Source organism: Cloeon dipterum, chromosome 4 (genome assembly GCF_949628265.1).
Source record: "Cloeon dipterum chromosome 4, ieCloDipt1.1, whole genome shotgun sequence".
Classification (NCBI taxonomy): domain Eukaryota; kingdom Metazoa; phylum Arthropoda; class Insecta; order Ephemeroptera; family Baetidae; genus Cloeon; species Cloeon dipterum.
The window spans coordinates 19,217,907-19,237,067 of NC_088789.1; the positions used below are offsets into that span (position 1 = coordinate 19,217,907).

Genomic DNA, 19,161 nt, shown 5'->3' on the forward strand with positions numbered 1-19,161 from the left:
GCCTATATTTTGGACGCCTTCTAGGGGACATTAAAATGTTTGCAGAACACTCTGTATTGAAAGATAGACCCATACAAAAACACCCTTAACGATTAATTCACTACAAAACAGAGTCTTATTCTCTTAGGACAGAAATTTACTGGCCAAAAAGAGGTCTTTTTCCCCTCCCGACGGCTATAAAACGAGCAATAACTTGAAGGGTGGCAATCGATCATTTTCTTGCCCGGGGAAACTTTCAGCGGGCGACAGCCTATTGGTATGAAATTAACCAGAAAAAAATTAGCGCTCCCGCGGGAGCGATTCATTATTCGGCGACGCGGCGGGGGAGATTTCTTCTTGCTTGACGCATTTGCAAATTATTCCGGCACATTGGGTGTGGATAGAGAGACATTATTTCACGCATGCATACTCACATGGAGATGTTGAGGAAGATGGAGAGGAGGAATTCGTTGTAAATGGCCATGGATATGAAGCGGGACTCGTTGAACTCCGAGGGCGCCTTCCGCACACCGATGCACAGCCAAATGCCCCACACCAGCAGCACCACTTCCACTGCGAACAAGAGCAAAAGTTGGAAACTTTGCGAACTTGGCAGATATTATTTGCCGATACACACTCGAGTGAGGGGGCCGAGAGTGACGGCGCATTTTGTTTCTGCTGAGCGGCCACTTTTTGTAAATACCAAAGGGGAGCGCTTCTTTGTGTAAATCATGCAAATTCTCTGTTTGTTCGCGGCGGAGGCATGGAAAACGGACCAGGTGAACAACTTCAAAAGAATAGTAGCATCATAACATAACAAAACCCACGAATTTCCTCAAATTGAGTGTCGTAATTTAGGAATTGCAAATCGAGCAAAATTTTCCTCACAACAGATTCAAATACTAAATATACAGTATTATTTTTTTCTTTGCTAGCTATATTAGTTTATCTAGTCAAATTTGCTTCAAAACCAAATTTTGTATTGCAAAAGAGCTATGCATAATCAGGAAAATAATGCACCTATGTAAACAAAAATATATTTAGAACAGGTGTGCAAAATCACCACATCGCAAAAAATATTAACCTGAAAATGTTTTGCACCCAAACTAAATGTTTTTTCAAGAGTGTACTTCCTTGTCTAATTTGAATAAGTTGGGGACTTTTTCGGAAAAACTTGGAAATGTTCTGATATTGTTTCTGTTCACATCTAAGAGAAAAATACTGTCAGATATTGTTTGAAGCTTTAGGTATTGTTCTGGTGATTTTTTTGTGCTTTTAAAATCCGTACATTTTAGGTCTGAATCATGTAGGTCAATTTTTAGCCATTTCATACAATTTAAAGCAATTACAAAATAATCTTCTCCCAAACATTAGTTCAACAATTTTATTGTTTTAGGAAAACAAGAAAAATCAATAATCTCCAGACTGGATTGAATTTTTGTCTTGTTAGGAATTGTTCTTGTTAGGACAAACCCATTGAAATTATTTTTTATTAAGATCAATCTAACACATTTTACTTGAAACACATAGAAATATAAACGATCCTTCCAATATTTTCGTTCAATTTAGGTCTTGAAGATGTATTTTAACCAATATTTGAATACCGTATAATGTTTTCTAATTTCACAGTCATGCTAATTTTTTGTTTTCCAAAAAAAAGGATCTAAAAATTATGGAGCAACACGAATTGCCGTTTGATTTCAATCAAGTTCAGTGTTCAGTTAGTATGAAATGCAAGTCATTTCCAGCAATTTTGCCAATGCGAAAACGGTCGCCTATTAATTGTCAGGGATGAATGATTGGGTATCAACGTTTCATTTTAAAAGGCACCTTCGACGGTGAAAACCCGCGCTGAAATTTTAGCGCGGCGCTTGCAAAATGTCCAGTCCGAATATTGACACGCTAAGCGGTAAAAATGTGTTCGATGGGTCGCCCAAAAACTTCCAAAATATAAATTTTAGAGCGAAATATTGGCAGTACTGTAATATTTTTTGCGATCTACCTTTTCCACTGCAAAATCATGTTTCAAGTGAAAATCTGAAATTTATCAATATGCATGATTTCAATGAACATTTCGAGTGTAAATTATTATAGGGAAAAACAGGCAGCCCCCTCATTAATGGAATTATGTGCTTCACGTCATAGTCGTCAACTGCACCACGGCGCCGATATTTACCAGCTGGGGTTAATTACGCGCAGCGTCATGTCAGTCACCGTTCGACATCATTATTCGCAACCGCTGCCGAAAACAGGCGCAGATAATCCTTTATCGCGTATAGCGAATCCCCTGGGCGCTGTTTCTCTCTGAACAAATCTGCCCGCCGCGTGTCACGGGGCCATCAATAATGAGCTCTCGGCGAGGCCGAAATGATTGTCCGTCGCCGCACAGGGCTGATTCATTTCTGTTTACGGTTGTGTTCTGAATATAATGCCGGGGCTTAATCACAATCATCGCGCTTTTCTGCTCTCTCTGTTTCGTCATACCACTCGAAATGAGCAGACGAGGAAATTACAATTCGATGAGCATCGTAGGGCTTGTTTATTTGGAGTGGTGAGAGAGGGATTTTAAATTCTAAAAGCTCATTTTTGACGCTGGTTATTATGTTCTATGCAGAATTCAAGGAACATTTCGGTAAAAATATGTATGTTTTAAAAAGCGTAATCAGCGACCAATCTGATTTAGCTAAATAAAATGACAAGTAGCAACGATATGTCCGCAAGCAACGCCATTTTTTGATTTTTAATAAATAAGACTTTATTCTCCAATAAGGGAATCTAGCGACAGTTTTGTATCAAAAAATATTAAGTAGACTATATTAAATGAGTGGCATTTTTATGCCCAACTGTGACAGTAAAATACGTTATTAATTAATGGTTTATTAAACTCAATATGCGTGCAACACTAAATCTACAATTTTCTTGCTGTATACTTTTGAGTATATTATGATATTTTTCAAAAGTCTCGCCACAGATATTACATGTACAATCGTAATTAGGTTCATGATGAAACGTTGCATTACTACAGAAAATAGAGTGATAGCCATGACAAGCAAATCTTGTAAAAATATGTCTATCAGAAAAATCAGGACCACGCCAGTTTTCATTAATAATAGTTTCAGTCTCGTAGAATTCAGCACAAACAAATACAATTTGCAAAAAAAAATTTAATTTGCAGGAGTTTTAATTTTGCATACAGTTGAGTTGTTAAAATACATTCATTAGTTGGCGGCGATTATTTTTCCTGCGCTGCAAGCGAAAGCAAAACTGCACTTCCAACCGACAAACGCGTTTTTAAATTTACACTCCAGTGGTCACATCAAGGGAAACTTTTTGTATGTTTCCCTTTCAACCGTTGCGGAAAAGCGGTTCGTTGGTACATGTTAAGCAGGAAGGAAGTTTGCGAGCTTTTACCACTGGCTTGCCGCGAAACGCCGGTGTCGTTCCATTCGCCCTATAAAGCCGAATCAATCGCACTTTCGCCCCTGCTCGCATTCCGCCATAATTCACTGCGTGTACGCGTGAACATTTACTCCGGCGTCGAGGCGGTCGGGAAAATATCAATCCGTCGCCCTCTCCGTGCATTCGCATTCGCAGAGAGCAGAGTTTGGCATTTAAGTGGTGATGCCGAGGCCGGCGGCTGATCGATACCTTTTTGGCCCGCAGCGAAAAGAGGTGGACAAACAAGGCCAACGGCATGGGACGGGGATAAAGTTGTTTTGATGAACGCATTCGCTGCATTATTTAGCAGCAGCATCCGGCGGGCGGGCACTGGCCGGCCGAGCGGAAACTTCTCTCGCGGATCAGTGAGTTGGCTTTGATATCTCGGCGATGGCTTTGCTGCGAATGACACCGGATCCACTCCGCCAATCAGCCGACCCGAGTCTTACAGCCAACTTCTTATCGTGTCCGACTAATCATCGCGTATATTTCTGCTCTCGTCGCTGAAGGAAAGTCATTAAATTGTGCACGCGCCACAGAACGTTTTTTCACCATCTTTGGCCCCAATTAGGGACTTTTTGAACAGGAAATATGTATATAAACTATCCACGCCAATTAGAGAGGATTGATACTTTTTGTGCTTTTTATCCCTGTCCGAGGCAGCAATAAATTATAGTTTGTAGTCTTTTTCGCCTTTATTTGAAATATGGTTTGACAATTGGATAAAAGCTAAAATTTTCACAGGTTTTTCTGTATACATTTTCAATAAAATCGTATTCAAAAGTGGTTGGCATTGTCTCCCTATTGGAAATCAGGATTTATTTCACCAGATACAAATTTTTCTTAATAATTATTACATCGTTAGATCGATCGCGACGGGAGAAATCTAAATCACGTTAAAAAATCATTGGCAAACGGTTCGAGATATTTAACGAAATTTAACTGTTACTCAGTCCTGATTTCATAATTGCATATTTATGGATAAAGTATTTCTAAATTCCTATAATAAGCGTACTCTGAGGAACGAATAGACTCAATAAATCACTTTGTTTGTTTATTTGACATAACCAAACAATACAAAATGTTTATTGTCGGTCTGTAAAGCTCTACTTTAATAACTTCCATTTATTTGAACCAAATATTTATTTTGATCTGATCATTGAATCTCGCTGGAGACAAAATTTTTGTATCTCTAGTAGGTTTAGGTAACTACAACATCTATTTTTCAAGAAATAAAGTTTCAGGAAATTATTTGTACTTTTTCGGTTTCTGATCATTTTTATATTATTTTGATTTTTTTCAATTCTCTGACATTGACAGCATACTTCCGTTTCTTATCGTTGAAATCTGTCTAACGGGATAGCATTATACTGTGCTGAGCCTCTTTTAATGAGGCTTGTTCAGGCATCGTCAATCTCAGAAGAAATAATCCGATCAAAAAGAAAAATTGGACATAATAATCATCTCTTTATAGATTTTCTCGTACTTTCACGACCACGAGTGTGCTCGTTATTGTAAATCATTCATTTATTCTAAAACACAAGGAATGGAATGAATAATGCTCTTTGAGTTTATCCCCTTTATTAGATATTCACACACGGGTGGAGGTCACCCTGATCCGGCTTTCCGTATGTAATTAGCCTCGCCCTCGCTCGAAGCTGTTGCACGTGCGGTATGAGTTTATACATCATCATTTTTGCTGGCATTCTCCGCGTTAGTTTGGAGGGAATTTTCGACCTTGATGCTCGCGCGTGTGCCTCTAGCTCCTATCGGAGCATGTTGTCGCTTAATTTAAACTAATTGATTAGCATGTCTAACACGCGACAAACATTAATCTTTAGCAAAATTCGACAGTGCTCCCAGGTGAACGACACGATTTAATCTTTGCCCTTTTAGCTTGAATTACCTTGAATTGTTAATTAACGTATAATACGCGTGAACACACGCGGCAGTAAATTTTTTAGGGAGATTTTGGTAATATGTGAAATAATTCAATATGGAAGAAAGTCACAATCATTGTTGTTTCTGTTCATGCCAAAATATTGAAAAAAAAACAAGTAAATTGTACATAAAAACATTTCCACGATCTCTTTTTTCATTATTCTTTAAATCCCTCGAGTAGATTTAAACGAAATCTTATAAAATCTTAAAATACTGAACTGACATATTTTCCCCAATTTCTAATTTAATTTCGTTTGTTTTGTGGATATCTTTTGGGTGTTGCAATAAATGGAATGGAATTTAAATGTTTTTGCTTCCAGTGCTGCGAAATTATTTCAAATGTCAGACAAGAAATGAGGCTCTGAAAGGAGCTAAGTTTAACTGGGTAAGATTTACTTTTTTGTGCATTTCATGAATTTTTGTATCTGATTTTTTATGTTATATCGTTCTAATCAGAATTTATTGCTCCAGCAGAAATCGTAATTCATTTTGTGCTGAGTATTTGGTAAACCGATTAGTTAATAATTCCTGGGGAAAATCCATCGTAAGAGAAACAAGAGGACACAGCAGATTTGGAATTCAGAGCAAGAGGCAAGAAAAGCCGATAAGCTCGGAACCTTTCTCGCAAAAAGCCTTGGTGACGCGAGTGTCAGCCTCGAGAGGCCGAAAAGAAGAGCGAGAGACCTCCGATTCATATTTTATTTCGCATTAGCGGAGATAAAAGGGCGAGCGCGCAGCACGATAGGGCAACCTGAATTTTTCAGCCCATTTATTCCCAGCGCGCCAGTCCATCTGTTTTATTTTGGCTAAATGCGGCTTCGGAGCGACGGACCGCTTTTGGCCAAGTTAGTCCGCGCCGAGTCCCTCCGGGGGCGGCAAGTCTTTGCACACCCTCGGTCCTTGCGGCAACTCCAACTCTGGCCGCTGTCACTGCACACATCGAGGGGTGTGTAAATTATTTATGGCAAGGTGCGGTGCTCGCCCGGCCGAAGGGAAAAAAATACACTCGGGCGTCTTGCCGCATCCACTCGGCAGCGTGTGGCCATTAATGTGATAATTCGAGACGGCCCGCGCTTGTTTGCCACATGCGATAAAAAGGGCTGCGTGGATGCAAATTGTTTCGTCGAGTGGTCTGCCGTGATTTACATTTGGCTGTCACAAGCTGGCCCTCTCGGCAAACACCCTCGCTCGGTTAAACCGTCCAAACACCGCATTTAATGATTCAGCGAGTTACCTTCTCTCTCATTTTATTTGAATTGTATGCGCTACGTGGGCCGAAAAAACACTCACTGCTGTTTGTTCGTGCTTGGTCATCAACAACTGCGATTTTCCGCTTGGAAAAACTCAATCGGGGAAAAAACAAAAATTAGCCCTCTTCATTTTGGCAACAATGTGAAATGTTTGAAGTTTATGCACACGAGGTATTCGTTTCAATAGAGAAAATAATTGAAAACCGAAACTCATATCTTAACCAATTAATTCCAGCTGATCATTTCAAGTTGAAAAAAATTGGAAAAAAATAGCAAAAAACGGAAAAGCTCAATTTCCCACTACGCCATAATTTTGAGACTGATTGGAGCTGGGAAAAGCATGAAGTTTTTTAATTTAAAATGTATGTATAGCAGCCAGGAAAGTCAATTCGCCTTTCAGTGTTGCTTTTAGATTCTTTTCTTACAATCTGGAGATGAACTAATTAAAAAGTGTTGATTTCACTCGAGAAGGGAACAGAAATTTTGTGTACGCCTTTTTGTATAATCAATTTATTAATTAATTGTGAGGCACACGCTGGTGGCACCTACCCTGAGCGTGCCTCGCAGTTGGAGGCACCGGTGAGATATCATTTCTTCCACGGGGAGCATTGAACAATGACTGAGTTTTTACCCTTTTCTCACTTTTATTTCACCCCATTTTTTTTAGTTAAAATGGCAATACCATGATCTTAAAATTGTTAGCTACATTGATGTTTTGACCGAAAAAATCAAACAATAAAATAGCAGCCTAGTAATTATACAAAATTTTAAAGTTTTTCTCCTAGTAAATGGAGGGTATGTTTTTCTGAGTAAACATTTGTGTAAACTGTCTTATTTCAAATGAGTCGCAATCAACAATAATAATTGCCTTCTGATTGAATCATAAACATTAGAAGGAGTGTTTGATCTCAAAGACAAACAAAACCACCCATCAATTGTAATTGCTTCGAGGAAGTTAATTTGTTTTGATAGCGGAAATTCGAGAGGCAGAATTGAAATTGAGACACTTATTTACTCTTTTGAAAAAACACATGCTCCTATTTTTTCAGCGACGCGTGCATTCGAGGAAATTGCATGGATGCGGTGTTTATCCAGCCTGCGAGAGCAAAGCAAAGGCAATCAGGAAATGCGAGAGAGAAAAAACGAGCTTCGGGGAAAATGTAAACTCGTGCATTTTGCCGCGTATAGGGCATCTTTTGTACGCAGCAAGATTAAGTGCAAGCAAAAAAGAGAAATATTACCCTAAGAATGAGACGAAGCGCGCGCGTGTGCGAATGTGCAGCTCGCCGATAGCGCGGCGCACACCACACACAAAGTGGAATGTGCGTGTGCTCACTCGGGCCTGCCAGATAAATAGCTGATTTATTTTTTAGACGCCATTTTCGGGCCGCGTGCGCTGCCAGCAGAAAAAAGAAGGCAAATCGGCCAACTTTTTCACCCCTCCAGACGAAACGACCAACAGTGAAAAGCTTGGTTGCCTTGACCAAATTTGTAAAGTGTATCTCTCTCTGCGCGAGAAGTTCCGCCTTGCTCGTCTCCCAGATTTCAAAAGGATGAATGGGCACTTTGCTCTACTCACAGTCGAGTAAAAAAGGCAGAGACTTCTACAAGAAATGCTTGTCTTGCAGAGTATAAACATCAATAAACTTTGTGAACATCTCGTAGAAAATGTGTGCATAAAAGCAGTTTCGAGGGTTAATAATAGAGAATGATTGACTTTTATTTTATTAAGAACTCGTTAAATACATAATATGTCAATTTGCCAAATGGAAGAAATAATGTTAAAAAATATTTAGATTTGCTTTTGAATCAATTCATGTAGCAGGAAGTAATTATGTGCTATGCAACCTGTGCAACAGATGTTCTATGCGTGTTGCATACATTTTAAAAGTCAACGTCAGTAGACAAAAAACCAAATAGAAGTTATTAATTTAAAAATAGAAGTAATTCTTAGTGCAAACGTTTTAGACCTACAAGAAGCTGCACTAATTTAATGTTTAATCATGCCAGTATGTAATATTTTCACGAAAAATTACAACATAATAACAAGTATTTTGTTTAATAAATGACATAAATGAGAATATTTGATATTCGTGATTGATTCTATAGCTTTTAGCAAATTTTGTAGTTTTTTATTTAGCAAAACACGTCTATATGATTCTTTATCAAATATAGCAACCACTGGAAGAGGGCGTAACTTAAGCGGGAATTTTGAAAGGGAGGCGTGATCCCCTGAAAAGTTAGATGAAAGAAAGCATGGCACGTGTCGCAAAGAGCGGAAAAATCGTAAAATTTAAAGCCTCTCCCGAAATATTCAACTAAAATCCTGATTAAATAATAAACATACTTGTTTGGCGGAAACAAACAATCATAATCGATTTTCAAATTGCACCAAAAAATTAAAAACTCATGATTTGTACTCATTTGATGGTTCAAACATCAAAGTGGTTACAGGAAAATAATCGACAGTCGGTTTTTCTCATCTCTCAATGTTTTTGAAAGGAAAAATTAACTTATTCAATAAATTGATCTGACAAAATATAAACCTCGAATATATTGGGAAGCGAAGGTTTTTAATCATCGTAAGAGGTAAGTTTTGGCTTTCATTGCATTAAAAATAGAAGAAAATTCAAAGAGTAAAGAGGCACACAGGAAAGGCTCTCCCAATCCAATTACACGCACAAGTTTTTAATCAAAATTCCTGTCGAGTTTGCTGAAAAAAGGAGGCGCGCTGCTGCGAAAGCCGTTGCCGCCAACGGTGACTTTCCCAAGGGTGCAATGCGGATTGCGCCGCTAGAAAAGTTGATTAACGCCGGTGGCTAAAAGCATCGGCCGCGGCGACAATCAACTTAAAAGTGACGTTTGCTCACTTTTCCGACGGAGCACGCGGGGGACTGCAGCCGAGCGGAAAGGCAGTAAAAAGGGACCAACAGCTAGGTGCGAATATCGTACTCACTGAGCGAGAAGCTGTGGTCCCACCAATCGGTGCGACAAAGGAAGGCTTTCAGGTCGTCGGCCGACTTGGCCACCACCACCGGCGGTGGTGCCACCAGCGTCCGCATCAGCAGCAGGGCCGCGAACGCGCCCACGATGAAGCCCAGCCTCTTGAGCAGGTCCATGTCCGTGATGCGCACCGCCTTGGCCGAGCGCACGCGGAAAATGACCGAAATCCTGAAACACATTTCACATAGGGTTTGAAAAAGGCTGCGTGTATTGAAAAGAGTTTTGAGATGAGCTGATAAATTAAAAAAAATTGTTAAAATTGTGAAGAAAAACAGATTTTTGTTAATTCCAACCAATTGGGTAGGTGCACTTGTATTTTAGGGGCTATTGCTAGATTGTGAGGTGAATGATCAGATTGAATTTTAGTCATTTCAACTGTTTACACGCTCAATTAGTCTCGTAGTTTGCTTAAAAACTTTGAAAATGCATTTTTTAAAGTTATGATGGGGTTCAAAAAAGGGGCTGAGTCGTTGCCTGTTTATAATATTTAGGGGAGGACATGAAGAGTCGAAGGGTGTGAGGTTTTTGTAAATCTGATGCTTTGGAGCCGAGATTTGGTGAAAAACGTCTTTTACGTTCTGCAGGCCGTCGTATAGTGTGTCAACTACGTCTGGATTTTCTAACAGCCAAAAATACAAAAACTACATTCCGATTGACTCATTTTCACATTTTATGATGCGCTGAAGTGGTTTAAAGGCTTTAAACACGCCACTGCGTTGTGAAGTGAGGTGTAAGCAATACAAAAGTGAAAAATGTCCTGAGTGGAAAAAGGGGATTGAAGGGTGGCACCCTTACAATACTTTGATTACTAAATCATCCTAGGTGACTTTGACCGTTGGCCTACAGCTTTGAGGTCAACAGAAAAGTTGTTTGTATTGACGACACGAGCTCTTAATAGTGCCCTAATTTTTGTTCTACGACAAACCTAAGGAAAACTTCGTCTTACCCCAAATCCCGAGATTTTTATTTTCACGTGCTCATAAAATTCGCAAAAATGGTCGAGTCGGGGTTTTTCAAAGGTTGCTGGGCTAGAAATATCATCAAAATCTTCACAAACGCCATATTAAATATTATTTTTTTAACCTAATTTGACATGATCGAAGTCTAGCAAGGAAAATAAATATAGTTTATATTTGATGCATTTTACTGCCAATTTGTTAGGTAATAGTTAGATTAATTTGAATTCTACATTTTTCTACGGTTTGAATATCATTTGGGAATTGTTGATTGCAACAAAAACACAAACCAATGTGTTCAAAAAAGTTATAATTGGTACTCATTGCATTTACCTATTTAAGCATTTCTCAATCAGTTTTTTTATCTCCAAAAGGAATAAAATCTAAATGCTTTTAGATTAAACATGTTATCCTCGTTGCTCGCGGATAGCAGCAAACCGTTTACATGAATCAATCATGTGAAATGTGTCATTCGCAAACGTTTGTCTGGCACAGATACGGACGGTAGATGGATTTAAAAAATATGCTTGGTGCGCGTGTGTGTGATTTCCGGTCAATTTAATTTCACAGATCATTTATTTAACTGCCTTTTAAAGCAATATTCATGTGTTGACCGTTCAATTTCTTCAAGAAGCACAAATTGGTCATGCGCCGGATATGGTATTGGCTCAAAGGTTAGGAGAGGAGATGATGTGCCGACTTAAACGACTCCTGGAAGCGATTACTTTGTCACAGGGAATCATCAATATCAAGCCGGCAGACAGCCAAGATGGTGAGATGAGCGAGTCATCCATCAATACGTCACAGCTGCAAACCTGCTTTCTCAAAATAAGCTGTTTATTCGGATTATCTCTTTTGAATGGACTTGCATGATTTCAACGATCGAATCCTCTTACAGGAAAAAGGAGGGGAGTACGCAATGGCTACAGCACGCAAGGTAAAGCAGCTCCTGCTTTACCTTGCGATTTCAGCGGTTTTTCAACCTAACCAGGTGGTGCGGCGTGTCAACTGTGTCCATGAACGTCTGCTGGTGTGGAAACAGCCGTCGGACGGGATGGCTGATGCCGACACTGTCCGAGGGCCGAGTTTTCCGGTCTGGATTTTGCTGCTGCACTTCGGACGCTTTGATTCCAGAGAAAATCGCATGGCACGCAGGCGACGCCGGCAATGCAGGTGCGAGTTACCAAGGCTACGTGCAGGTCTAGACATGATTTACCTTCCTGGAATTCGCTCGACCCGCTCACCGTTGCAATTCCTGCTAAGTGCCAAAATAATAACAACAGCTACTATAGTGAAAGTGTTTTGCGGTATGGGAATTTATTTTCTCATCCTCTTGCTCGCAATGGGGGACATCGAACGAAACCCTGGACCGACATCTGAACTGATTGAGACCCTGAGTAAGCTGCTGGACGAGAAACTGAAAGTGACTAACGATGCGATTGGGGATCTGCGCGGCGTGGTTGAAGGATTCGGCGATCAGCTAAATGAAATCAAGACCGAAGTTGAAGAGCTGAGAGCAGAGAAAAATGAACTCGCCAGCCGTGTCGTTCATCTGGAAAAGCGACTGGCCGTGCAGGAATCTGAAAGTCGTCGCCGAAATATGGTTATTTTTGGGATCCCGTCTAACGTTACACTGGAACAAGCCCTTGAAGACGTTCTGTTCAAGCACCTGGAACTGGAGAAGCGCCCACAGGAGCAGCTGGTAGAATCTGCATTTCGCACTGGCAGGCCGGACGGTCGTGTTCGTCCCATTGTGGTCCGCTTTTTCAGTCAGGAATACAAAGTTAGAGCGCTGCGGATTGCCTACAAGTTGAAAGGGACGAATGTGGTGATTTCGGACGATCTCACACCGGAAGAGCGAGCAGTAAAACGGGAATTAAACACAGCGAGAAAGTCGGCCCTCCAAGCAAGCGTACAAGTGAAGATGCGCCGCGACCATCTGCTCGTCGCTGGCAAAAAAGTTTATGTCCAGGATACGCGAGTGCTTGGTTGGGTCGAAAAGTACAAACAACCGGGAGTCCTCCACCATGATGATGATGCAGACGAGTGTGAGAGTGCGTCGGCCCCAGCTGCTGACCGACCAGTGACCAAGAGGAAAAAGCGGAACCGTGCAGCAGCGCAGCTCTCTCCTGAAGAGCTGCATGGGCCTCCCGAGCCCCAAGCTGGCCCGTCCCATTCGGGTTTTGCCACTGCGCCCCTCAATCAGCCAGAACAAAGCCAGACAAAGGCGGTGGGCAATCCTCGGAGGGGCAGGTCGGCGCGGAGCATCGAGAGGCTGAAGACCACCGAGGCGGCGAACAGCAGCGGCCAGTCGGACGGGGAATAAAGAAGCCTGAGCTCTTTGTCAAAGGTGAATCAATTCATTTTCAGTGTGATAAACAGTTTTTGCCTACCGATTTTATCAAAATCATTTGTTTGAACGCACAATCTATTGCAAATATTAATCACATGAGGTTGCTCAGACACTTCGTATCTAATAATTGCGTAGACATAATCGGAATCTCGGAAACATGGCTAAAAGAAAAGCATGATATCGACCAACAATTTAAAATTGAGGGTTACAAGTTAGTGCGGCATGACCGGCCTAAAACACGTGGCGGCGGCGTTGCTTTTTATATTAAAGAGGGTATTAATTTTAAAATCGTGCTGCAGTCAGAGTGTACACTTTCTAGTTCAGCTGAATTCATTTTTCTTGAAATTAAGACAGAATCCAAAAGTTTACTGACAGCCATAGTTTACCGTCGCCCCATGAGATGCGTTAATTTTGACGCTTTTTTTCAGACGTTGCACAGCCTATTTCCACTTTTTGATAATTGCGTAATAATGGGTGATTTCAATGTTAACTTCGCGGAGCAGTCTGGACAACTCGATGGCCTATTAACTAATTTTAGTGATTTCGCATTGAATCGTTTGCCAATTAATGATACTCATGTAGCTTTTAATTCGACTACCACAATAGATGCAATTTTTCTCTCGTCTAATTTGTCATGCGCTGCTTTTGGGAAGTTAGCTAATCCACTCTCTCACCATAGTGCTCTCTTTGCGATTTTAAACGCCAAGATTGTTTTGAAAGATCAAGTTGTGAGATCCATTCGCGAGTTTCACAAAATTGATCTTGAAAAACTTCAGCAGAGATCGCATGAGATCGAGTGGCATGAGGGAATGGACGTGGCTTCTCTTGATCAGCGCGTCTCAAATTTTTCAAAAAAATTAATTTCTCTTTTTGATGAAGTCGCACCCACAAAGAAAATCGTAAAATCGGTAAAATTTAAACCCAAATTAAAAAGAGACATTGATGAGCTTGCGAGAGAGCGGGACAAAGCGCGCAAGGTAGCCGAGAAGAACAAGTGTCTCGAGTCATTTAATAAGTATAAATCACTCCGCAATAAGGTTAAACAAAAAACGCTTAACTTCAAAAAGTCGATAATTTTCCAGTCCTTAAATGAGGTTGCTTCAACTAAGCACATGTGGGGCAAATTGCGTGAGCTAGGGCTGATGAGAGGAAAGACGGGAGGTGCGGATTTTCCTATTCCAGTGGATGAGCTGGTTGTTGGGCTCACGGTGCGGCGGCGGGCGGAAGTTTTGAGTCGTATTGACTTGGACTTTCGCCTGCCTCATGCAATCGTGGGCGGTGAGAAATTTTATTTTAGTCATGTCATTCCACTGGAGGTAAAATACGCACTTCGCGGAATAGTCTCCTCTGCTGAAGGAGTGGACGCAATTTGTACCAAAATGCTTAAATTGACAGCTGACTCAATTTTGCCATCGTTAACAAATATTGTAAATGCCTCTTTACAAACAGGTCACTTCCCGTCCGAGTGGAAAAAAGCTATTTTAATGCCTCTACCTAAAGTTAGACACGCGGTTGCTTGTAATGATTTTCGGCCTATTAGCGTCCTGTGCACTGCGTCTAAAGTGCTTGAAAAAATCGTCCACGACCAGCTGATTACGTACTTAAATATACATAACGTGATAGACGAGTTCCAGTCCGGCTTCCGCAGGCAGCATAGCACGACCACAGCGCTTTTGAAAATCTCTGAGGACTTGCGGATTTCTAATTTCCGTGGTGAGGTAACCCTTATGGTTTTCCTTGATTTTTCGAAGGCGTTTGATTTGGTCGATCACGCTCTGCTGCTCAGGAAGCTGGCGCAGCTAAATTTTTCTGATTCAGTTTTAAATTTTTTTAAAAACTTTCTAAGTGAGAGAGAACACGCGATTCGTGACAAGGACGGAAAATTCTCAAGGTGGGTCCGCATCGAGGCCGGAGTTCCTCAGGGGTCGGTGCTCGGTCCGCTTTTGTTTTCCGTCTATACCCACGACGTAGTGTATCTCTTTCAAAATCGGTGTAAGTACCATATGTACGCAGATGATATTCAATTGTATATTAATTGCAAGCCTGAGGAGTTGGAGCACGCTATTGCGGTTGTGAACAGTATTTTGTGCGACGTGGTCGCCTGGTCGGAAAAGCACGGTTTAAAGCTCAATCCGCGCAAGACGCAGGTGCTAGTTGTTGGCTCTGAGAGATCGCACTCAAAGCTAAACTTGGCGCAGTTAAGTAAAGTTAAAATGAACGACACTGAAATTCAATTCAGTGATGAAGTGGAAACTGGCTGTGTTGAATTTGACTATAGTGACAAAGTAAAAAATTTAGGAGTTGTTTTTGACAAGCATCTGAAGTGGGTGGGTCAAATTTCTAAAATATTTCAAAAAGTTTATGGTTCACTTAAAAATGTAGAAAAATTTCGAAATGTCACGCCAGAAAAAATAAGAATTAAACTAGTAAAAACTCTAATGCTACCCCATTTTGATTATGGTGATATCGTGTTCTGTAACCTTAGCGCGGAGCAACTGAATAAGCTGCAAGTTTTACAGAACAACCTCATGAGGTATATATTTGACGTCAAACGCGGGCAAAACTTGTCATCTTTGTATAAAAAGTGTCGTATCTTAAAGATTACAGACAGACGTCAATTGCATGTATTAACACAAACACATAAGATTTTGTACAATAATTGCCCTGAATATTTAAAATGTTATGTTACCCCCATGCGCGATGTTGACTTGATAGGCAGGTCCAGAGCTCATCGACTGAGGCTTCTGGCTCCGCGTGTAAATGTTACTGTGCCTGAACAGTGCTTCCAAGTGCAGTGCTATCGTCATTGGAATAGTCTTTCACCAAATTTGTGTATGAACGAGAATTCAAGTGCATTTAAGAAGAAAATTGAAGAAGCAATATTCTCAAGCTACCATTAATTACTTCCTTCCAAATGTTGTTCCTACATAATTGTATCATTACTTTATGGATGTGTGCTGATTTGGGGCAGAGTTGCCCTGTCAGCCCATAATAAACTTAAATTTTTTGAAACTAAACAAGCTCATTAATTTCTGCCGTTAAAAGTTTCGGCAGATATTAATTGTTAATTAGCTAAGTGCCTTCGAAATCTACTTTCAAGGCCGGAAATCGGCCCACTTGAATAATTAAACACGAACTTACCTCCACGTTTTGAGCATGAGAGCACCATAAGTGAGCGAAAAGCCAATTTCTCGCAGCCACACGCGCAGAGAGCAGGTGATCATGTTGGGCTGCGGGTACATGACGATCGTCTGGAACAGAGGCGGAAAATTCTCTCACTCGCGCTGGCACCAACAGACAACTCAGAGGCAGCAAATAAATAATCGTGTTTGTGTGCAAGTGAGTGCGAAAGAAAGCGGACGAGCGTTTCAAAGGAAAAGTAATCATCGGCAGCTAGCAAGGCCATTATCTCGCGACTTTTGTGAGTGGAAACGCGCCTCTGAACTCTCTTAACGAGGTTTGGACGCGCAAAACACTGCTCTAGCGACCCGCAATCCCAGTCTATTCTTTCCAGCGTACATGCAAACGCAGAAAATGCACCCTGGATTCATTAATTTCGCACCGACCGCCTTTTGTTTACGCTCCGTGCACGCACATTTCTAGCACAAAGAGGAACAATTTCATGACGACGCTACAAATTTGTTTCAGCCCAATGAATCAGCATCAAGATGTGTGAACAAAGTTTTGCTTGTTCTGTTATAATTAATTTGTTTTATACATACTTCGTTCAAAATATGGTTGAGTTTAGTTTGTCTGTGCCCTTTTTGGCAGCAAAGAAAGCACTCTACAAAATTGTTTTTCAGGTTTATTTCTTTTCATGCAATCTTTATTTAAATATTAAAGTTAAGTTTCTTTTAACATTTTTAATTTCAAACAATTTTAATTAAAATGATACAGTTCAACAATTGAAATTGTTTTGATTTGATGACTTCGATTAGCTGTTAAACTAATTGTTATATAGTTTGAATAAAAATTATCTCAACAAATGCAGTAATCAAACTAGGACCAACTAACAATTAAATTTCAGATTTTGCCAAATTTCTGAAAATTTTTACTACACATCTGTCAGTGATTTTATCGCTTGAATTCGATTCCTCTTGTCGCGATTTATCCAACGGTATCTGAATTATGGAGAAAGTTCCCCTTCTGGTGAAATAAATTCTGAGACAGTGCTCTACACTTGATCGGTATACTATCTTTGGAGCCGATTTCCTCATAATTGTAACCGGCAACCTGAGTAATTTTAGTTCTATCCAATAATACAAAAAGACCCCCTGAATTGAACGATTGACGTTATTTTGATTAAACAAAATGGATTAACTTTTTAACAATTTTTTTTCAAACAAACATTTATTTTCTGACAATCAAGTCCAGAATGATTTGAAAAAAATACAATACTTTACATCAGGGAGCCTTTTTAAATAATTATTTTTTAGAACTTTTCAGAACCGATCCACTTTGAATCTCTTAATTTAAAGTACTTAACATTTCAATTTGTTCAAATGTAAATCTAACACCAACAAAATCAATCCTATTGGTCATGCACCTTTATAAAACCATTTTATAAATTTCATTTTCATGCCATGGAAAAAATAATTGGAACTACTGCATCAACCAAACTACACTGCATAAAAAAGGCAAGAGGCCGGAAAATTTATTTTAGTCTGTAACAAACATATAAAGTAAAAGACTCTCTTCCATTCCTCTGCAGAAAAAAGTGATTTGTTCTGCAGATTTAACATCATTATCCCTCGTCAAGTTTCTCCGCACGCTCCACCTGGCCCACTTGAAAGTTACAACCTCTACGCCTCATTGCGGTTCATATTCTTCGCCGCAGGATGCTTATTATGCTGGCATTACTTTTCGAGTGCGACCGAGGAAGTTTCCAAGAGAGGATCAAGGCAGGCAATTTGCATATACGCACCGTGCTGCAAACTTGTATAAAAATGAATGGGCTGGGATTCGAGGAAAACCGATACACAATCAATTAATTAGGCGGGTGAGTCACTCTGTAGTTTTAATGCAGCAGTGTGAGCCTCTTTTGCGCCGAAAAATGGGGAGTGCAGCGACGAGATTTTTCCATCAGGAGCGGCAGTGCTTTTTCATTGACGACTGGCGGCATCCAATTTTAGGCATCTGACAGCTCGCAAATCCCTTTACTTGCCTCCAAAGTCCTCGCAAAGCCACACGCCGCGTCCGGGGGCGGAAAAAGAAATATAGGCGCGCGGCAAAAACGAGTCAATAGTCACGCGCGCCCGGCGCGTGTATTTTCGACTTCAGCGACGCATGAAATTCGCCAGGACGGCGCGCCGAACAGATTTCTCTGTCTCCTTTATTACGCGATGAGCGAGTTTAATTTTGATGCGAGCCGGCAGCTTTTCCCTCTGCTGCCCACCCGAGAGAGAAAGAAAGAAAGATGGACGGCCGAAGGGACTTTATCGACAATCTTGACCCGTCGTCCGTTATTGCATGCGACTGCATCAGGAGATGGCTTTTGTCGGGAGGAAAAGTGCGTCGTTTACATGCTTTCAGTGCAATGAGCTCGGAAAAATAAACGTCGACTTGGCTGCAAATTGAGTGCTTCTAGTTCCACACGACTGACCGGATGATTTGACCCCAACAAATTGATTGATTAAAACGCCCTCTGCGAAAAGCATTGATAATTCAATTGAGTAGAAAACGAGACAATATTTTCCCTTGTAAGCAATTACTGACCGGACATGGACAGTCATATTGTTGACTCAAAGGAAATAAAAGCTTGAGTTTAATTATGGCTGGATGAGTTTTACTTATTGCTGGCTGTGCAATATCGCATTAGGGACTTTTATCCCAATGGATTTGTGAAAACCAATGGCCAGTACATGTTTTATTTTTACGGCTGAATTTATTACCTCTGCAGAAATATAAAAAGTAAACATAAAAAATAATATAAATTGGCACCTCGTTCGTAATACAGTAAACCTTACTATTGGATATTGGCTATAATTAAGTTTAGCAGGATTTTGTTCTGTGCGAACTGAGAACGAACCAGCAATTTGAAGTCTTTTGAGCAACACCCAGAACCGTCTCGAATCATTCTAGATGAAATTTTTATTTTACTATCCTCCATGAATAAATGACAAATAAAGAACAAGAAAAAAACAATCGCGACGTAATTCAAAGTTTTAGAGCGCCAATTGAAATATTTAATGAGAAAAGATGGAAATAATGGATAGTATTCCACACCACAGAGACGTTTATT

At 40.4% G+C, this 19,161-nt stretch overlaps 1 protein-coding gene across 1 annotated transcript in view; it reads right to left on the minus strand.

Annotated features, from left to right (window-relative positions):
- Positions 1-19,161, minus strand: part of LOC135943245 (uncharacterized) — a 110,721-nt gene that overhangs the window by 21,422 nt on the left and 70,138 nt on the right. The window contains exons 8-10 of the mRNA XM_065489699.1: positions 16,062-16,171; positions 9,565-9,779; positions 414-552 (exon numbers count right to left, since the gene is read on the minus strand). Of these exons, the coding sequence (XP_065345771.1) occupies positions 414-552; positions 9,565-9,779; positions 16,062-16,171 (464 nt within the window). The remainder of the gene's footprint in view (positions 1-413; positions 553-9,564; positions 9,780-16,061; positions 16,172-19,161) is intronic.